Genomic DNA, 20,292 nt, shown 5'->3' with positions numbered 1-20,292 from the left:
TTTCTTGACTTCTAATCTTCATTTTGCTTATGTTTTCTATTGTTTGACCTTGATCTTCTCTATCTTTGGTCATAACTTGTTGATTATCTCATTCCATTTCATTTAATGCACTTTAATTCCTCATCTTCTTCTTCTCCTTCTTCTTTTTCTTTTTTAATCAATGAGTTAAAGATTGGTGGTTAGCGTTGATTAGGGAAGTTTAATCTTCCTTGATTCAAATTTAATTCATCTTGATCATAGATCAAGTGAATGGCTTTGCATTAAGGATAGATTGCTTCCTAAATCATGCAAAGGACCTAAATCAATACAAGATCATTTCTATCTTCTTTTTGGCATGGTTAGTTGTTGGAGTTTGATTCACTAATCAAGACCTCTAACTTGTGTTGTTGCCTACATTATTATTGACCGGCCTCAGATAGTTGTGACTTCTACATAAGTCCAATTACGATTTCTTAACATAGCGCTAAATTCGCCTTAGGGCACACTAACTACTAACACTAACCATTAACCATTAACATTTACTTCTTGCACTTTACATTTATGCAATTTACTATTCTTGTACATATTACTCATTTGCTTTTTCCTTTTCTCATTTGAGCACATGTTTATGCTAATGCAATTTGCCTTTTGCTCACTTGAGCACATAATTGTGTATATATTATTGTGCTTGTGTTTTGTTTTGATTGTTGTGGACCAAATGCAAAGAAATGGACAAAAGGACTTATTTTATAGGACATTCCCTATGCAAAAATTGGAGTAAAAGGACCCTAATGTTGAAGATGGATTAGAAGGACCAAACCTCTAAACTCATTCTTGTCCATTCTTTATTTACTTCATAGAATTCTTTGATGTGTGTCTGCTTTTGTGCTAGGGAATCCTATGAGAACTCAACTTGAAGAATCATTGCCATGTTCATCCAAAGTGAAAGATACAAGAGCCATTGGGGATATTCTAAGAAGCTTGTTTGATTGTGTTGATTGCTTGAGTTTACTATTATCTTGCTTGCATATTCCAAAGGATGGGAGCTACTTGGATCATCCATATGATCTCAAGAGAGGAACTCCATTTGTGGTCTTGTTTCTTATCCCTCATCTTTTGTATGATTAGGACTTTAGCCATTCTTATTCTTCCCTCCACTCTAACCCAAGCCAAAACTTTTTGTGCAAACATTTAACACTTCTTTTCAAACATTAGAAACCTAAGCCTTATGCTTTTGATTTTCAAACTTTCTTTTTCATAACACTTATTTTGAATTGAACTTCTAAGTCAATTTTGACCATATTTTGTACATACTTTTCATTGGTAAATATAACCCATTCAAATGTTTTTGGTGGTTTCAATGGCCACTTCCTTAATCAAAACTTTTCATGACCTTTAGCTATTATGTTTGAGTTATCCTTGAGGTAGATATAATACTCACATATATCCTTAGTGATGGACAATGAGTCTTCCATGCTTATTATAGGGTTAACCCCTCACTAGCATGTTAAAGTTATCCTCACATGGTGGATTTGTGGTTTTAAGTTGAGTTTTCTCCCTTGGATAACAAAAGACCTTAAGGATTTTGGACCAATCAATCCACCAACTAATTTTGAGATTTTTACCCCGAACTACGAGGTTTTGATCCTAATCTTTTTTTAAGATGGTACGTAGGCAATGGGTTTATCCATCCAAACACAAAATGTAAATAACTTGTATATTCTCTTCTCATCTCTTCAATCATGTTTGCACAAACAAATTTTTCACAAAATACCAACCTTACAACAAATGTGAAAAGGGCTCCCTAGGAGTACCTAGGATGTTTTGGGTGCTTAAAACCTTCCCATTGCATAACCAACCCCCTTACCCAGATCTCTGATATTTTTACTAGTTTTTGATTCGATAAAACTTTTAGGTTTTTGTTCGGTTTCTAACCATTCCTTTGGATAAATAGAAGTGAGGTGGCGACTCGACTTGTATGGTTTACCTTGGATTTATTCAATATCTCTAATGGTAACAAATACCCCGCTACACTCCTCACATTCATCTTGCAACTCCATTCGATAAACTTGAAGTTCTCTGCGAATCCTTGGTAGATTTTGAGAATATGAAGAGAAATGGCGTTGAACTCACGGATGAATTGAGAAAGCAAGGCTGGGAAAACTATTTTCAGCGTCTCTACGACCCAATATACACCTTTCTGGTCAAGGAGTTCTGGAGATTTGCAGATTCAGACAACCACTGCATCGTCTCACATGTGATAGTTATCACTGAGAAGTCCATAGCCAAACTTCTGAGTATGGAGAAGACATGGGGAAGAAGAATCTACAACGTCAACCCTAGGGAAAAATATATGTCCCGGAAGATCATCCCAACAATCTTCAAGCAGAGCGCTGCAGGAAACTCCTCCAAGAACAAAGAACTTCACAAGAACCTAAGGGTCTGGCTGAAGATTATTCTGGGGACTATTCATCACCGCCCATCATTCAACTCGTCATATTACATCAACACTGACCAAAAATGCATCCTCTATTACCTCCACAAAGGACTCAAGCTGAATCTGCCAGCTCTCTTATTCAAATATCTAAGGGATTCTGTTAGGGACACCAAAAACAACATGAAGCCCAAAACATACATTCCATTGGGAAGGCTGATCTCCGATGTTCTGATAGAAAACGGATTGGTTGATCATCTGATTCACCATAATCTGATGGAGGATGTGATGGTAGACACCGGAAGGCCTCTGAACTCAAGGAATCTGAAGAGCATGGGAATTATAGTGAGAGTTATGGTCAATCCTTCTCTGGACACCTCCTGGGAAACTCTGAAGGATTAGAGGAAGATATCCAATGGTCTCTATCTCTTCTCAAAGATAGATCCCCCAGAGGTTATCACCCACTATCTATAGGATCTGGCTAATCAAGGGGTAGACATCTCAGACTTTTTAGTAGATTGGCTACCTAAATAACCACCAAACTTCATGAAGAGGCAAAGAGATCCCTTTGAGAAGACGAATAAATCTAAGACATCAAATTTGGGAGAACCTTCTGTGTCCAGACCACCTGCGCATCTGGTCTCATCTCCATGTAAGTCTCCACCCTCTGTATCTCCTTCTCTACATTTAAGGCAATTTCCCTTTCCTTACCTCAACCTTCCCCTATATATACACACTCTGAACTCACAACCTCCACCACAAATCCTTATGAAATTCCCACCTCTAACCCACCATCACCCCTCTTCAAAAATTCAATCTCAACATCACAACCCTACCTATATCTCAAGCTCAACTTTTCAATGAACCCATATCACCACCCTCCTCCATTCCCTCATCTCCACCATACTACAACATCTCTTCTTACTCTGACCAATATGACCCTTAATCCCCTACTCTTGCTCAACTCTAGGCTCGCTCCCTCTTTGCTCAAAACCCACCTGAGCAAAAAAAAACAGCATTCCTTCACCATCTGAACAACCGCCAACACCACCCTCTGAACCTCACATAGAAACTCCCTATGAAAACCCCATTACCCAACAATCTGAACATCCCACTAAAACCATCCCCACACCATCAACACCTATACCTCCCACCTCTGAACCTGAACCCACCTTTCCCACACTAGAAGAGGTAGTAGCCTTATTTGCTGAGTCTTTAGTGGAGAAGATCATATCGCTATCTGAAAACTCTAGAATCAGTGATGATCCCTCTGCAGTGAGGATTCACTGGAATAGAGTGATTAGATGGATAACATCTGAAGCCTTCAAGCTGAAAGGCCTCTTTAAAAAAGTCTGAAATGACTTCATCAGAGAAGCTGCAGAGAGGTTACAGGACCGTCTGGCCAGGGAGGCAGAAGAAAATGCTCGTAGAGAAGCTGAGGAAAAGGCTCATCTGGAAGAAGAAGAAGAGAGAGCAAGAGAATCTGTAGATAAGGCTTCCGCTGAGGCTACTGCTGCTGCTAAAACTGAAGCCAAAACCAAGGCTGACCCTGAAGAAGCAGCACACTTTGTTGCGGAAGAAGCTACCAAGGCTAGGGACGCTGCTCTGACTCAGGGGGAGAAATCTTGTGAAGACATGACTTCTTAAATGTTTTGATAACGACAAACTTCTCTACAAGTCTAAGATTGATTAACAAAAAGGATTGATCAAGATTCAAGCTCATGAAGGAAGTTTTCAACTAAATGATCAAGTCTCGATGAAACTCATGAAGATTCGTATTTCAAATGAATAGATATAACACTTGACCTCTAGATGATTATACAAGTGTTTAAAACATGTCTCATTCATGCCATAATCATTGGAAGTAATTTTATGCATCAAAGAAATCATAACACTTCATTTTTAAGCTATTTTTCAAATCTGGGATGAAGTAATCAATTATCCATTTTAAGGTAATCAATTACTCTATGAAAAATCAAAATATTTTTGCACGTTGGAGGCAAGTAACAGATTACCCATATTCAGGTAATCGATTAGCACTGAACCAGAGGCAAAAATCAGTGCATCTCTTCATGGAAACTTTTTTATTTTCTTTACCAAGAACCATGGCATCCTTTGGATAATTGCATCCATTTGAGGAGGTGTTTAGACAACATATATGCATCATTTTTTTTTCAGATTTCAAATTAACCTCCTTGCAAAAATTTCAAATCAATTACTCGTTTTCTTTCAAACATTTTTTAAGTGTTCTTCCAAATTTTCTTAAGAGTGAAACCATGCATAAACCTTCTTTTTAAGCATCATAGTTTCATTCCATACAAAGAACACTTGTATAATTATTGTGAGAATTAAGTGTTAAAAGGAGAAGATCAATTGATAAATTGTTATACTTCAAATTTTCAACTATTTCATCTTCTACAAAAATTCAGAATTGTATCTCTTAATTACAACTTATTTTTAGGATTGTTAAGAATAAGTTTGTAAGGTTTTATCCTTGCTATCCGGTGTGTGGATGCAAGAGGTCCTTTTGTGAGAATTTGAGTATCGATTAGACTTTAAATATTGTAAATCCAAGAGGATTGTTCTTGGTTGGTTAGAATTAGATAGAAAGGCCTTAAGGTGTCTTGTCTAGGAATCTAACATTATAGTGAATTCTCTTTCGTGTTGAAAAGGGAGCGGAGTACTCTCGATCTGTGAGGGGATCCACTATACATCGTGGTGTTCTTTACTTTTTGCACTTTACCGCTTTTCATCACATAAGCATCTCAAGAAAGTAAAAATCAATAAACTGTAAAAAATCCAGAAAATCGTCTAAGTGCCTCATTCACCCCCCTCTAAGGAACTCCTTAAACTTACAATTGGCATCAGAGTAGGTTATAGGTAACGTGTTCCTAAAAGATCCGCATGGCTTCCGCAAGCACGAATCCGGTTTTCAAAGACGGTGGAAGTAGTAACAAACCACCACTTTTCTCTGGAGAATATTTTGATTTTTGGAAGATCCACATGAAGGCAAATCTAGAAGCCCAAGGAGAAGGCATATGGGAAGCCGTTGAAGATGGTCCCCATAATCCTATGAGTGTGGTCAATGGCATTGGTACTCCAAAGATAAATAGTTCGTATGATGAAGATGATAAGAAAAAAAATCTTAAATGAAAAGAAAGCAATAAACATTCTTCAAAGTTCTTTAAGCATGGACGAGTTCTTCCGCATATCTCAATGCAAATCGGCGAAACAAATATGGGACACCTTAGTGGAGACACATGAAGGCACCGCCTAAGTAAAGAGAACAAGGTTGAATACATTAAGTCAAGAATATGAGATGTTTAGAATGCTGCCCGGAGAATCCATCGTGGCACTACAAAAGAGATTTGTTCACTTGACTAACCACTTGATTGCTCTCGGAAAAACATTTACAAATGACGATCTCAATCTTAAAGTACTAAGATCATTGACTCGAGAATGGCAACCGAAGGTGACGGCTATCTCCGAAAAGAAAAGTCTTTCAACAATGACGTCCGCATCACTCTTTGGCAAACTTCAAGAACATGAGTTAGAACTTGGTAGGCTTGAGAAACATGAAAGTCAAGAAAAGAAATCTAAAGGAATTGCCTTGAAGGTAGACTCAAAAGAAGATAAAGATGATGACGCATTGGAGGAAGATGAGAATTTCATGCTCCTTGTTAAAAGGCTTGGTAAGTTCTTTAACAAAAATGATAAATCCTTTAACGCTAAAAAGAATAGACATTTCAGGAAAAAGGAGACCACCACATCTACGCAAGATATAACATGCTACGAATGTGGAAAGCAAGGCCACATAAAGCCGGAATGTCCTAAACTTTCAAAGAAAGGAGGATTCAAGAGCAAGAAGGATTTCAAGAATAAAAAGGCATATGTTGCATGGGAGGACAATGAAATTAGTTCTTCATCCGGATCGGATAGCGAGGAATGTGAAAACTTAGAGATAATGGCTTCTCATCATTCCGATGATGAAGAAGAGGTTAGTAATGATTTTTATCTTTTTGATGATGATGCACAAGGTGCAATTAATGAATTGTTAAATGTATGCAAAATTCTTTATAAAACTATATCATCTCAAAAGAAACAAATTTCTTCCTTGAAAGAAAAGATTGAAATTTTGGAAAAAGATTTTGAAAATGAAAAACAAAAGATGATTAGTGAAAAGAAGAATTTTGTATGTCTAAAGTGTGAGTATCTCTATTTCCAAATTGTCCAACTTAAAAGAATCCTTGAAAGGTATGAAAAAGGACAAATTGGTTTGGAAGGGGTTCTTAGCCAGCAAAGGTACTCAAATGACAAAAGTGGACTTGGTTACTCCAAATTTTCTAAACCAAGTTCAAATAAAACTATCTTTGTTAGGCCTAAGGATCAATCTCCAAAAGAAAGAGTCAACACACCAAAAGTTGTGCATCAACGTCCTAAAAAGAAAAGGTTTACAAAGAAAAAGTCTTATGTTCCTAGATATAAAAGCAATTTTGAACCAACTTGTTTTTATTGTGGTATTATTGGCCATACATCTAATGCTTGCTATGTTAGAAACTTTAGTGTAGCAAAGGGGCATTATGTATGGGTTGAGAAAGGTACTAATTTTGAAGGACCCAAAGCAATTTGGGTACCTAACAAAACTTAATTTAGTTTTGTAAGTATGCTTGAATGCCACATCAAATCTTTGGTATTTGGATAATGGGTGCTCCAAGCATATGACTGGTGATGTGCACAAATTTTCAGATCTAATGCTTAAGGCCAAGGGTTATCTTACTTATGGAGATAACAACAAAGGAAGAATTTTTGGCATAGGAAAAGTAGGTGCACCAAATTTTATATCCATAGAAGATGTGCTATATGTCGAAGGACTAAAGCACAACCTCTTAAGCATAAGCCAACTTTGTGACAAAGGATTCAAAATAAGGTTCACAAAAGATTAATGTTTAATTGAAGACAAAGTCACACAAGAGGTAATGCTTATAGGTAAGCGAATTAATAATATTTTCATGTTTTCCCTTGATGATGTTTCTTTGAAGGTTAAGTGTCTTGTGGAAAATAACAACGACTCATGGTTATGGCATAAGAGATTTGCTCACATTCACATGGAGCACTTGAATAAGTTAGTAAAACATGACCTTGTCATTGGATTGCCAAAGATAAAATTCATCAAAGATAGACTTTGTGATGCTTGTCAAAAGGGGAAGCAAACCAAATCAACTTTCACATCCAAGAATGTGGTGTCCACTTCTAGGCCACTACAGTTGTTACATATGGACTTATTTGGTCCATCAAGAACAAGAAGCTTCGGAGGTAACTTATATGCTTTAGTTATTGTTGATGATTATTCTAGATATACTTGGACATTCTTTTTAGTGCAGAAAAGTGATGCATTCAAAGCGTTCAAGAAGTATGCAAAGCAAATTCAAAATGAGAAATCATTAACAATTGCCTCCATAAGAAGCGATCATGGTGGAGAATTCTAGAATACTTCTTTTGAAAACTTTTTTAAAGATCAAGGAATATTTCACAACTTCTCGGCTCCAAGGACTCATCAACAAAATGGAGTAGTTGAAAGAAAGAATAGGTCATTGGTGGAACTTGCAAGAACAATGCTTAGCGACTCAAATCTTCCTAAGTATTTTTGGGCGGATGCGGTTAGCACGGCATATTTTGTAAGTAATAGAGTTAACATAAGACCTATCCTAAAGAAGACTCCATATGAACTCTTCAAAGGAAGGAAACCCAACATTGCTTTCTTTCATATCTTTGGATGCAAGTGCTTTGTCCTTAACAATGACAAAGACAACCTTGGTAAGTTCGACGAAAAATCGGATGAAGTATTTTTCTTGGTTATTCTCTTACAAGTAAAGCATATAGAATTTATAATAAAAGAACCTTAAATATAGAAGAATCGATGCATGTTAAGTTTGACGAATCGAACCCCTCGAAAGAGGAAATTTTTGTTTGTGATGATGATGATGATGATTTTGTAGAAATTCCTAAAGAAGATACTTCAAACAAGAATCAAGAAGAACCGATTCAACAAGAGTCAAATGAAAATGATCTACCTAAGGAAGGGAGGACTCATAAATATCATCCTATTGACAAAGTAATTGGTGACATTAGTCAAGGTGTTGCTACAAGATTGAATCTCAAGGATGCATGCTTAAACATGGCGTTCGTTTCGCAAATAGAATCCTCTAAAATTGATGAAGCTCTAGGAGATGATCAATGGATTGTTGCTATGCAATAAGAATTAAACCAATTCGAGAGAAATCAAGTTTGGGAACTTGTTTCTAGACCAAGTGGTAAGCACATCATTGGAACAAGATGGGTGTTTAAGAACAAACTTGATGAGAATGGAATAATTGTTCGAAACAAAGCAAGATTGGTCGCTTAAGGGTATAATCAAGAAGAAAGAATCGACTTTGAAGAAACTTTCTCTCCGGTTGCAAGGTTAGAAGCTATTCGTTTATTACTTGCTTACACATGTTCAATGAATTTTCAGTTATTTCAAATGGACGTCAAAAGCGCCTCCTTAAACGACTACATCAACGAAGAAGTCTATGTCAAACAACCCTCAGGCTTTGAAGACTTCAAGCATCCTTCACATGTATACAAATTGAAGAAAGCGCTATATGGATTAAAACTAGCACCAAGGGCATGGTATGATCGTCTAAGTAATTTTCTATGTGAAAAAGTTTTTGAAAAAGGCAAAGTAGACAAGACTTTATTTATCAAGAAGATAAAAGGGAACACCTTACTTGTTCAAGTCTACGTATACGACATAATCTTCGGTTTAACCAACAAATGACTATGTGAACAATTTGCGTTGATAATGCAAGGTGAATTTGAAATGTTTATGATGGGAAAGATGAACTACTTCCTTGGATTGCAAATCAAGCAACTAAAAGATGGGATCTTTATCAACCAATCAAAGTATTGCAAAGAGTTGTTAAAGAGATTTGAAATGGATGGTTGTAAAGCAATTTCAACACCAATGGGCTCCAGAACCTATGTTGATCAAGAGGAATCGGGTGTGTCAATTGATATTACGAAGTATCGAGGTATGATTGGTTCTTTATTATATTTGATGGCAAGTCGTCCTGACATAATGTTTAGCGTGTGTTTATGTGCTCGCTTCCAAGCAAATCCAAAGGAGTCACATCTCACGGCGGTCAAAAGAATCATGTAGTATCTCAAAGGAACAACCAACGTTGGCTTATGGTATCCTAAAGGTAGTGTTTGTAAGTTAATTGGTTATTCTGACGCGGATTATGCAGGTTGTAAAACAGATAGAAAAAGTACTAGTGGAACATGTCACTTCCTTGGTAATGCATTAGTCTCATGGTCATGTAAGAAACAAGCGTGTGTTGTTCTTAGTACGGCTGAAGTAGAATACATAGCAGCAGGTAGTTGTTGTGCACAGAATCTTTGGCTAAAGCAACAATTAAGTGACTATGGAATCGATCTTGGATGCATACCACTCCGCTGCGACAACACAAGTGCGATTAATATTACAAAGAATTCTGTCATGCACTCAAGGACCAAACACATAGACATTCGACACCATTTCCTTCGTGATCATGTGCTTAAAGGCGATGTCGAAGTTACCTTTGTCGATACTCATAATCAACTAGCGGACATTTTCACAAAACCACTCGCAAAAGAACCATTTTATAAGATTCGAAGAGAACTAGGCATTTTGGATGAAGGTGATATATAAATCTTCCATAATTATTCACTATACATTATAATGAGGCCAAGGTACACAAGTTTTTAATTTTTTTTATTTGTGAAATTTCTCTTTAAAATGTGTATATGAAATTTTTTCCTTTTGTTGATTTTATATTAGGTAAATTTAATTTTTTGATAAAAAATATTTTCACTCAAAATTGCATTAGTATGTATATTACCTTGTCAAACTTAAAGTTTTTAAAAATCCTTCATATTTTGGGCTGTGCAAAGCTACTGTTTTTTCACTTTTTTCTTAGAGTAATCGGTTACTCCAAATTGGGTAATTGATTACCCTGCCTGTTTTTGCCTTCCTCGCGCGTTTTTCATCTATGTAACCGATTACCCTTTTTAGAATAATCGATTACCACTGTTTCTTCCAGAATTTTTTTTATAAAAATTTTAACACACGTGAGTTTTTGTCATAAAGAGTACTTTTGGTCTTAAGTATTTTTTCTTATATTTTTGCTTAAGTCAATCACTTCAGCATTGGTACTCTATATCTCTCTCTTTCCATTCCGTACTAAGTTTGGTTTATATTATGTTTGTATTATCTTTTGTTTCATTCTTGTGTTATGTGGTGCTTGGTGTATGTTGTTTGCATATTGTTACTTATTTCACCCTTTTTGTTAATGACAAAGGGGGAGAAGAGATTGTTATTGTGTTATTTCTTTATTTTTTGTTTCTCTCTAACAAAATGCAGATTTTAAAAGACTCCTTAAATCATAAATTAAGGAGGAGCATCAATTAAGGGGGGGGGGGATTTGCTAGAGAAACATGCTTGGGTCGAACTTTCATTTTTTTTGGGTTGTCATCATCAAAAAGGGGGAGATTGTGAAGACATGACTTCTCAAATGTTTTGATGACGAAAAAATTCTCTACAAGTCTAAGATTGATTAACAAAAAGGATTGATCAAGATTCAAGCTCATGAAGGAAGTTTTCAACTAAATGGTCAAGTCTCAATGAAACTCATGAAGATTCGTATTTCAAATGAATAGGTATAACACTTGACCTCTAGATGATTATACAAGTGTTCAAAACATGTCTGATTCATGCCATAATCATTGGAAGTAATTTTATGCATCAAAGAAATCATAACACTTCATTTTTTAAGCTATTTTTCAAATCTGGGATGAAGTAATCGATTATCCATTTTAAGGTAATCGATTACTCTGTGAAAAATTCAAATATTTTTGCACGTTTGAGGCAAGTAACCGATTACCCATATTAAGGTAATCGATTACCACTGAACCATAGGCAAAAATCAGTGCAGCTCTTCATGGAAACTTTTCTATTTTCTTTACCATGAACCATGGCATCCTTTGGGCAATTGCATCCATTTGAGGAGGTGTTTAGACAACATATATACATCATTTTTTTTTCATATTTCAAATTAACCTCTTTGCAAAAATTTCAAATCAATTACTCATATTCTTTCAAACATTTTTTAAGTGTTCTTCCAAATTTTCTTAAGAGTGAAACCTTGCATAAACCTTCTTTTTAAGCATCATAGTTTCATTCCATACAAAGAACACTTGTATAATTATTGTGAGAATTAAGTGTTACAAAAGAGAAGATCAATTGATAAATTGATATACTTCAAATTTTCAACTATTTCATCTTCTACAAAAATTCAGAATTGTATCCCTTGATTACAACTTATTTTTAGGATTGTTAAGAATAAGTTTGTAAGGTTTTATCCTTGCTATCCGGCGTGTGGATGTAAGAGGTCCTTTTGTGAGAATTTGAGTCTCGATTGGACTGTAAACATTGTCAATCCAAGAGGATTGTTCCTGGTGTGTTAGAATTAGATAGAAAGGCCTTAAGGTGTCTTGTCTAGGAATCTAACATTATAGTGAATTCTCTTTCGTGTTGAAAGGGGAGTGGAGTACTCTCGATCTGTGAGGGGAACCAATATACATCGGGGTGTTCTTTACTTTCTGCACTTTACCGCTTTTCATCACATAAGCATATCAAGAAAGTAAAAATCAATAAACCGTAAAAAATCCGGAAAATCGTCTAAGTGCCTCATTCACCCTCCCCCTCTAAGGCACTCTTTAAACTTACAAATCTGACTCTAAATTCGCTTCTCTAGTGTTGAAGACTCTGGAAGAGCTACAGAAAGAGCAATTGATTATGAGAGCAAGACTGGATCAACATGACTCCATCAACTCCAACATTCAGAACCTGCTAACTCAGTTGCTTCAGAGGATTCCGCCTCCTCCGAACCCTAAGGCACACTTAGAATTTTCTTGCTATTTTCTCTAAGTGCTTATCTTATATGTTTTCCTCTAAGTGTTTTTCCCTATGTTCCTTTATGTACTTTTTATCTGTACTTCTCTCTCATCAATGAATTATGCTTTGCCTCATTTACTGTGCTAAGTCTTTTTTAGTCTGACAAAAAAGGGGGAGAATAAACATAACAGCCTCTGATGAAATATTATCTAAGCCTCATAATGCACCGCGCACATTTAAAACTATTATTATGAAGTCTTAAGCTCTGCAGGAAGTATCTAAGTTAAACATCAAAGAAACAAGCTATACAACGTAAGGAGATTTGGTAAGAACATCTAAAACTTCTTAAGCATCTAAGTTAAGGGGAGATTCCTTATCTCACGGGGAGTCGTCATACATCTGACTCTGAGATAACTCCTTTAAATTTTTATGAAGTCTCATTGTTTCATCATCAGTCTGAAGTTTTTTTCATCATCAAAAAGGGGGAGATTGTTAGAACAAGATTTTGTGTGTATAATTCATCTCTAAAGTTTTGATGATAACAAAGGATGAAACAAATTGGTAAGCTAACAAATTTATCTAAGTATGCATGACTCTAACAGAAAAAGGATCAGATAAACAACGTATGACATCACACAAGTCCATGAGAGATAATTAGAATCAATTGAAGTAGTCGCTCTAACCCTGAAGAAAAAGAGGCTGACAGAGTCTGGCGGTAGATAACTCAGACACTCAAAATCTAAAGAGTTCTACACAGCTACGCTGATGATTTGTACTATGAAGAAGGCTCTACAGAAAAACATATCAAGAACTTCTGAAGAAAATTTACTCTCAGCAACTATCTGAAGAATACGTGTTGAACAAGAAGATCTGGATTTCGCGCACTCTGATTCAAAGATCAACGACAAGACTTAGCTACGAAGTATTCCATTTTTAGTATGAATCTTTATTTGGAAAAGAATAAACACTCTCTAAAATTGCTATGGAAAGGACAACGAACTTAATGCCAATTAAAGTCCATCATTGCCAAGATATTCATTAATTCCTCAGCTAACGGTCTCATGTTCAAAACACTATATAAAGGCAGGATCATCATCATACCAGATATGAAGCACTTACACAAGAGTACTGAAAACTCAATTCCATACTCTCATTCATTCTTGTTCAAAATATGTTCACACGAGTTGTTGCTCTAAGTGTGAAATCCTACCGTTCTTATTGTGTTAATACTACTTACCTAGAAGCACTAAACACTTCACTGTAATTCCAAAATAGTTGTTGAATATTTCCTCAAGTGACTTGTGAAGTCTGTAAATTTGAGAGGGCTAAGATATCTTTACTCTCTTAGACACTTTTGTTGTAATCTTTCTAGATTATTGGATTAAGTCCTTGTTGTAGGCGAAATCACTTTGGCCGGGTGGACTGGAGTAGCTTTGAATTTCAGACGAACCAGGATAAACTTCTGTGTTTATTTCTTTATCTTTCGTGTGTGTTTTATTTGCAAAAGTTTTTATTACCTATGAAAACAATTCAAACCCTCATTTCTTGTTTTTCTATACCTTAAATAATGCCGTAACTTAGCGCCTTGAATTTAGTTTCTAGATTCTTCGTTCCTAATGGGTTCTTAAGGAACTCTAATAAATTCCATTTGCCAGTCGTCGTTTGCTATGTGGTCAATAGCAAAAGATTCAGAAAAAATTGGTATTAACTTTTATGCCCCACCAGTTTTGGCGTTGACAACTCTGGTCAGATAACCTTATGTGAGTGACTTATCTCCATGTTAAAAATCTATTTTTTCTGTTATTTCCTTCACACACACACACACACACACACACACACACACACACACACACACACACACACACACACACACACACACACACACACACACACACACATATATATATATATATATATATATATATATATATATATATATATATATATATATATATATATATATATATATATATATATATATATTATATATATATATATATATATATATATATATATATATATATATATATATATATATATATAATATATATATATATATATATATATATATATGCATTCATGCATTATTTTGAAAGCATTGAAATCAAGAATATACAAATAATTTTCTCAGCATCTTCAACCTTTTTCTATGCATACACACAACAATTACACATTATTATTTTTGTTGGGTGCCATCTATAAATAAGATTGATAAGGTCCAATTTAGGATTAGTGTAATCAAATTGGGTTGAATATTCTTTTTGGGTTTCATTGATAAAACCAATAAGGGTTTCCCTTCCAAGATCAAGGGTGATTTGGGAGTTTTAGCACAAGTCTTTACAATTTGAATTCAGCCGAGTGAAAGCTTTGAAGAAAGGAGTTTCATTTAAAGGAGTAGCGGCAACCGGATGATCAATTGAAAGGCTTGGGACAAGATGTTTCAATTTGGATTCAGCTAAGTGAAAGCTTTGAAGAAAGGAGTTTCTTTCAAAGGAGTAGTGTCAGCCTGATACAGCCAGTGTCATCCTAACACGGCCAGTGTCAGCCCAAAACGCTAATTTTTCCAGTTTTTGGGCTTTTTCATTGGACTTAAGCTGCAGGGAAGTTTTGGAGATTTCCACCTTCTGTCAAGGGATTTTCACTATATTAGGAGAGTTTCTACAATAGAAAAGGGGATCTTGGAAGGAGGCGGACACATAATTGTTAGAGGATCAAGGATTACAGAGATCAAGGAATTTGATGAACAGAGGGTTTTCATGAGCGGAAGCGATTGAAGATCCAAGTCATCCAATTACTTGTAATGTGTATTTTTATTCTTGAATTTGTTTTGAACAATATGAGTAGCTAAACTCCCCAATGCTAAGGGATGTCCTTGATTTAGAATTGTAATGACTGTGAGTTTACGATTGCATTTATAATATTGTTTTTACGGTAATCTTTTGATGTGTTTAATGCTTTCTCTTTTAGACCAATCGAGATTGTTGTATGGTTATGAATAGGGCTAGACCACCATAGATAAGGTTTTCATTAGATTACCCTACAGTAGATATCACCTAGGACTAGGGATACCCTGTATGAATCAGAGCATTCTTGATATAATAAAGCTTAACTTCACCCTAATTGCCTATGGACATAGAAATTAGGGTTGAATGGTTAAAGGTTTTCTCACCAAGGACTTGGGAGAAAATACCCTTGAGAACTGGTAGTAATTGATATTTGTTGATGCAATAGTGACTCAGAGTTGTTACAGGGATAAATCATACACCTTCTCTGACATTGTTCCTCTTACCATGCAAACCCTTATTTTTCATTATTATTTTCTTTTGCCTTTATTTTTTATAATTTTGAATTTAAAAACCCCAATTATAATTTTTTTTAATTGAATGATGAATTGAACTCAATATTAACTTCCAGTCCTTGAGATCAACATTTGGGGAATTTCCCCTTTATTACTATAACAAGAAAAATAGTACACTTGCTATTTTTACGATCAAGTTTTTGGCAAACAACCCCATTTCACTTGGTAAAATAGTACAGTTTCTATTTTACTTCTCAATTTTTTCATTCCCTTTTTTTTGAAGTTTCACACTTATATTTTTTTTTCAACCGCACTTATCTAGTTCCCACCGGTGTCCCAAAAGAAAAAAACAAACTCTTAGTTGAACGATTGAACACAATGATGAGGATAGCAAGACAGACTCTGAGCCTAACCCACTAGTTTCCCCCTTTTGTTTGTTTTTCCCCACCTTGCACCTAATCCCCATTACAACCTAAAAAGCCTTCGAATAGTGTGTGTGATATGTTTTTGAAATGAAGATATCTGTTATTCAATCTTATGAGTGCACTCTACATGCCCTGGCTTTTGAGTGAAAACACTTTGACCCTGAGAGATTTGGCGAGAGTGTGAAAAGCTACAGGTGAAAAGGTGCTTCGATGTGAAAGTGTAGCGGAACGTCGGAGGTCAGGGAAGAGTAGAATAGTGAACGAAGAGTGAAAAGGGAGGCGCGAAAGATCACAGTAGTATTGCGGGAAGTGAATTGGAAGAATTTGGGGGTACCCGTCCTGCTGTCCCGAGTATCACTTGAGGACAAGCAATGAGATAAGTTTAGGGTTGTGATCGGTCTCCAATTCTACTTATTTTCTGACACTCATTCGGCATTAATTCACAAAGTCGATAACACCTTATTTTACCTGTTTATGTTATTTTGTTTAGTAAATTAGATGTTTGCATTTCCATTTTGTTTTGATTATTATCTTCGATTTTCGTCAATGTACTCCATTTTATGCCTCATTTTGGTAGTTTGGTTGGTTTCACGTGCAATCAAGAATACCCCAAAGACTCGCCAAGGGAATCGGGCATTCTGGGCTCTTCGGATGAAGAATTTGAAGTTACAGTAGCCCTGACACGGCCACCCGTGTTGCCTGACATGACCCGTGTCAGGGGAAGGAAAAAAGGGGAGGCCTTACAGCTAAAATAGGGAGCTGACACGGGTGCCCGTGTCAGCAGTCCTGGAAGGGGCGTGTTGGAGAGTTGGCAGCAGTAAGCCAACACGGCCGGCCGTGTTTCCTGACACGGCCGGCCGTGTTTCCTGACACGGCCAGTGTTGGCATGGACGCCTCATCTTCTAATTTCCCAGTTTTTTGGCATTGTTGATCCCGAAGGGCATTTTGGACATTTTCTACATCAAATATTTGTTCAGTAACTATTTAGGGGACTTTTGGAGACAGAGAACAGGGACCTTTACACGAGACATAATTGGTATGATTGAGATTGGGACGATCAAGAGTTGCAGAGAACGGAGGTCCTTCAAGAGCGGATGCAATTGAAGGTCAACATAATCCTCCTATTCTTGTAATGTCTAAATTTTATGTTGTATCTTCTTTGAATAATATGAGTGGATAAACCCCCCAATGTCAGGGGGTGTCCCTGATTTGATTGTGTAATGATTATGAATTTGTAATTCGCTCAATATTATGTTTGTTTATCAATTTCATTGTGCAATGTTTTTAATGCTTTCGTTATCAGAAAAATAAGGATTTTTATATGGTTAGCAATTTTTGGGATGGAAATTTTAAGGTTTTTGCATTGTGAAACTGTAGTAGATATCACCTAAGATTAAGGATACCCTATGGTTACTGGGTATATCTTGTTATTTCAAAAGGCTTGGTTTCATTATAATCACCTAAGGACTTAGAGATTAGAATGAATGACCAAAGGTTTCCCTCTAAGGTTTTAGGAGGAAACAATTTTAAGATCTGGTAATTGTATTTTTGAACTATTTGAGGAGATATACATTCAAGGTCATTACATGAGATATTCAAACACCATCCTTGGCATAATATTATAAATTGTGTAAAAGATTTATTTTGTATTACTTCTAATTCCATTAGAGAGTGGCTTATTACAAACCTTCAACTATTTGTTTTGTTTAATTGAATCACAATTTTAACTCATATTAATGTGCAGTCCTCGAGATCGATATTTGGGAAACGTCCCTATTATTACTACATTGGCAGTACACTTGTTATTTTCCCGATCAAGATTTTGACGCCGTTGCCGGGGAGTGTTTGGATGTGAAGAAATTGGGTTGTTTGTTAAAATGTACCATCAGTACATTAAGATAAATGGAGTGAAGCACTCCGACAAGAATCTCATAAACTATAGAAGACAATAAAATTCCTCAAAGAAAGATGAGAATAAGAAAGAAAAATCTAAAGTTTTATGTTGTAATTATGGCAAAGTCGGTCATTATAAGCCATATTATCCATTGCTTAAGAAGGATAAAGGAAAAAGTCAACACAATAAGCCTAGCAAGCCTAGAAGAGCACACATCACTTCGGAAAGTGATAGTGAATCCTCGAGTGAAGGTAGCTCAAGTGAAAGTGATAAAGCAGTACATTTTTTTCTCATGGCCCATCATCATAAGAAGAAGAATGTAAGTCATTCTAAATATGAAACTATTGATAAAAATTCTTATTATGAGTTACAAATTTCTTTTGCAAATATTCATGGTGAAGGAGTAAAAGCTTTAAAAAGTTTGGTATTAAATAAAAGAATATTTTCATACTTAGAAGACAAAGTTTTAGAAACTGAAAAACAAATGGAATCTCTTAAGCAAACCATGTTAGACTATTTATAAGTTGATGATGAAGATGAGAAGTCTTCTTGGTTTGGTTGTGAAACTTGTCACATTTGGAAAAAAGAGGTTATTATTCTAAAATCCAAATTTAACAAGGCTTTAGAACCAAAAGTTACCTTCACTATTAATCCAACAAAATTTAGAATATCTTTAAATGTACCATACAAAATGTATAATTTTGTTCTAAGAGATTCAAATAACGAAAGTCACTCTCATCATCACTTGACTTGTCATTATTGTTGCAAGAAAGGACGTACCATTGCTAAATGAAAATTTAGGAGATACTTTGTTCCTAAAGGTGTATTTCAATGGTTTCCCAAATGAAACAATATTTCCATTCATTCTCGGGGATCTAGATAAAATTAGATACATATCACTCTTGTTGGATCTTGTAGGTTTATTGTCTTGGCTCCATGGAAAGAATGTGATACTCATTCGTCCTATTTTAAACAAAACACCCTATGAACTTCTCAAAGGTAGAAAGCCAAATTTATCACATCTTCATGTCTTCGAATGCAAGTGCTTTATATTGAATACTATTAATGAAAACATCGGACAATTTGATGCGAAAGCTGACGAAGGTATCTTCCTTGGATACTCTCAGCCAAGAAAACCCTATAAAGTGTATAATAAGATATTAGTTACTGTTAAGGAGTATGTGCATGTCACTTTTGATGAATCTTATCCGAGAAATGTCGGAAAAGGTATTTCTTTTCATGATGCATATGTATCTTTAAAACACATGGTCAAACACATCAAAGAAAGAATTGATCAACCTGAAGTGGTGAAACCTGAAAAGGAGGAATATGACAACCCTGAAGAAGAGAAGGATGAGAGTCCAACTAAAGTGGAAGATCTTCACATAGCTTTGAGGACTTCCATGGACCATCAAATCGACAACATTCTTGGAGATATCACCAAAGGAATATGACTACACACTCTAAGATAAGTAATTTATGTTATCACTTTGTATTCATGTCACAAGTTGAACCTAAAAACACAAAAGAAGCCTTAATTAATGAGCATTAGCTTATGGCCATGCATGATGAGCTAAATCAATTTAAAAGAAATAATGTGTGATACCTTGCTCCATACTAATTGGGTTTTTAGAAATAAACTAGATTAAAACAGACTGATAACGAGGAACAAGGCCTGGCTAGTGGCTCAAGGATATAACCAAGAGGATGGTATAAATTATGAGGAAACTTATGCTTCGGTTTCCCGTCTCGAGGCTATACACCTTTTACTAGTGTTTGCATGCTTTAAAGATTTCGAATTATTTCAAATGGACGTGAAAAGTTTGTTCCTTAATGGTTATATAAGTGAAGAAGTGTATGTTTCACAACCTCCCGGTTTTGAAAATCAAGAGTATCCTAACCATGTCTTGAAGCTAAAACGAGCTTTGTATGGTCTCAAACAAGTCCCTAGGGTTTGGTATGAGCGACTTAGTAAGTTCTTAATTAATCAAGGATTCTCTAGAGGAAAGGTTGATACAACATTTTTCATCAAATGTCAAGGAAAACATATTCTCCTCGTTTAAATTTATGTTGATGACATCATATTTAGTTCTACTAACATGCAATTGGTCAAAGAGTTTTCAAAGTTAATGCATGAAGAATTTGAAATGAGTATAATGTGTGAGTTAAACGACTTTCTTGTACTTAAAATCAAGCACCTCAAAGAAGGGGCATTTGTGTGTCAAACAAAGTACTGCCAAGAGTTTCTTAAACACTTTAGAATGGTAAATGCAAAGTCAGACGACACTC

General features: G+C 35.6%; 1 protein-coding gene across 1 annotated transcript in view; it reads left to right on the top strand.

Annotated features, from left to right (window-relative positions):
• Nucleotides 1-4,060, top strand: part of LOC127094080 (eukaryotic translation initiation factor 4 gamma-like) — a 48,255-nt gene extending 44,195 nt beyond the window's left edge. Inside the window, exon 2 of the mRNA XM_051032948.1 lies at nucleotides 3,784-4,060. Coding sequence (XP_050888905.1) covers nucleotides 3,784-4,060 — 277 coding nt within the window. The remainder of the gene's footprint in view (nucleotides 1-3,783) is intronic.
• The last annotated feature ends 16,232 nt before the right edge of the window (nucleotides 4,061-20,292 follow it).

Source organism: Lathyrus oleraceus, chromosome 6 (assembly GCF_024323335.1).
Source record: "Lathyrus oleraceus cultivar Zhongwan6 chromosome 6, CAAS_Psat_ZW6_1.0, whole genome shotgun sequence".
NCBI classification, from domain to species: domain Eukaryota; kingdom Viridiplantae; phylum Streptophyta; class Magnoliopsida; order Fabales; family Fabaceae; genus Lathyrus; species Lathyrus oleraceus.
The sequence above is the reverse complement of the archived record's forward strand: the minus strand, read 5'-3'. Positions and strand labels throughout refer to the sequence as shown.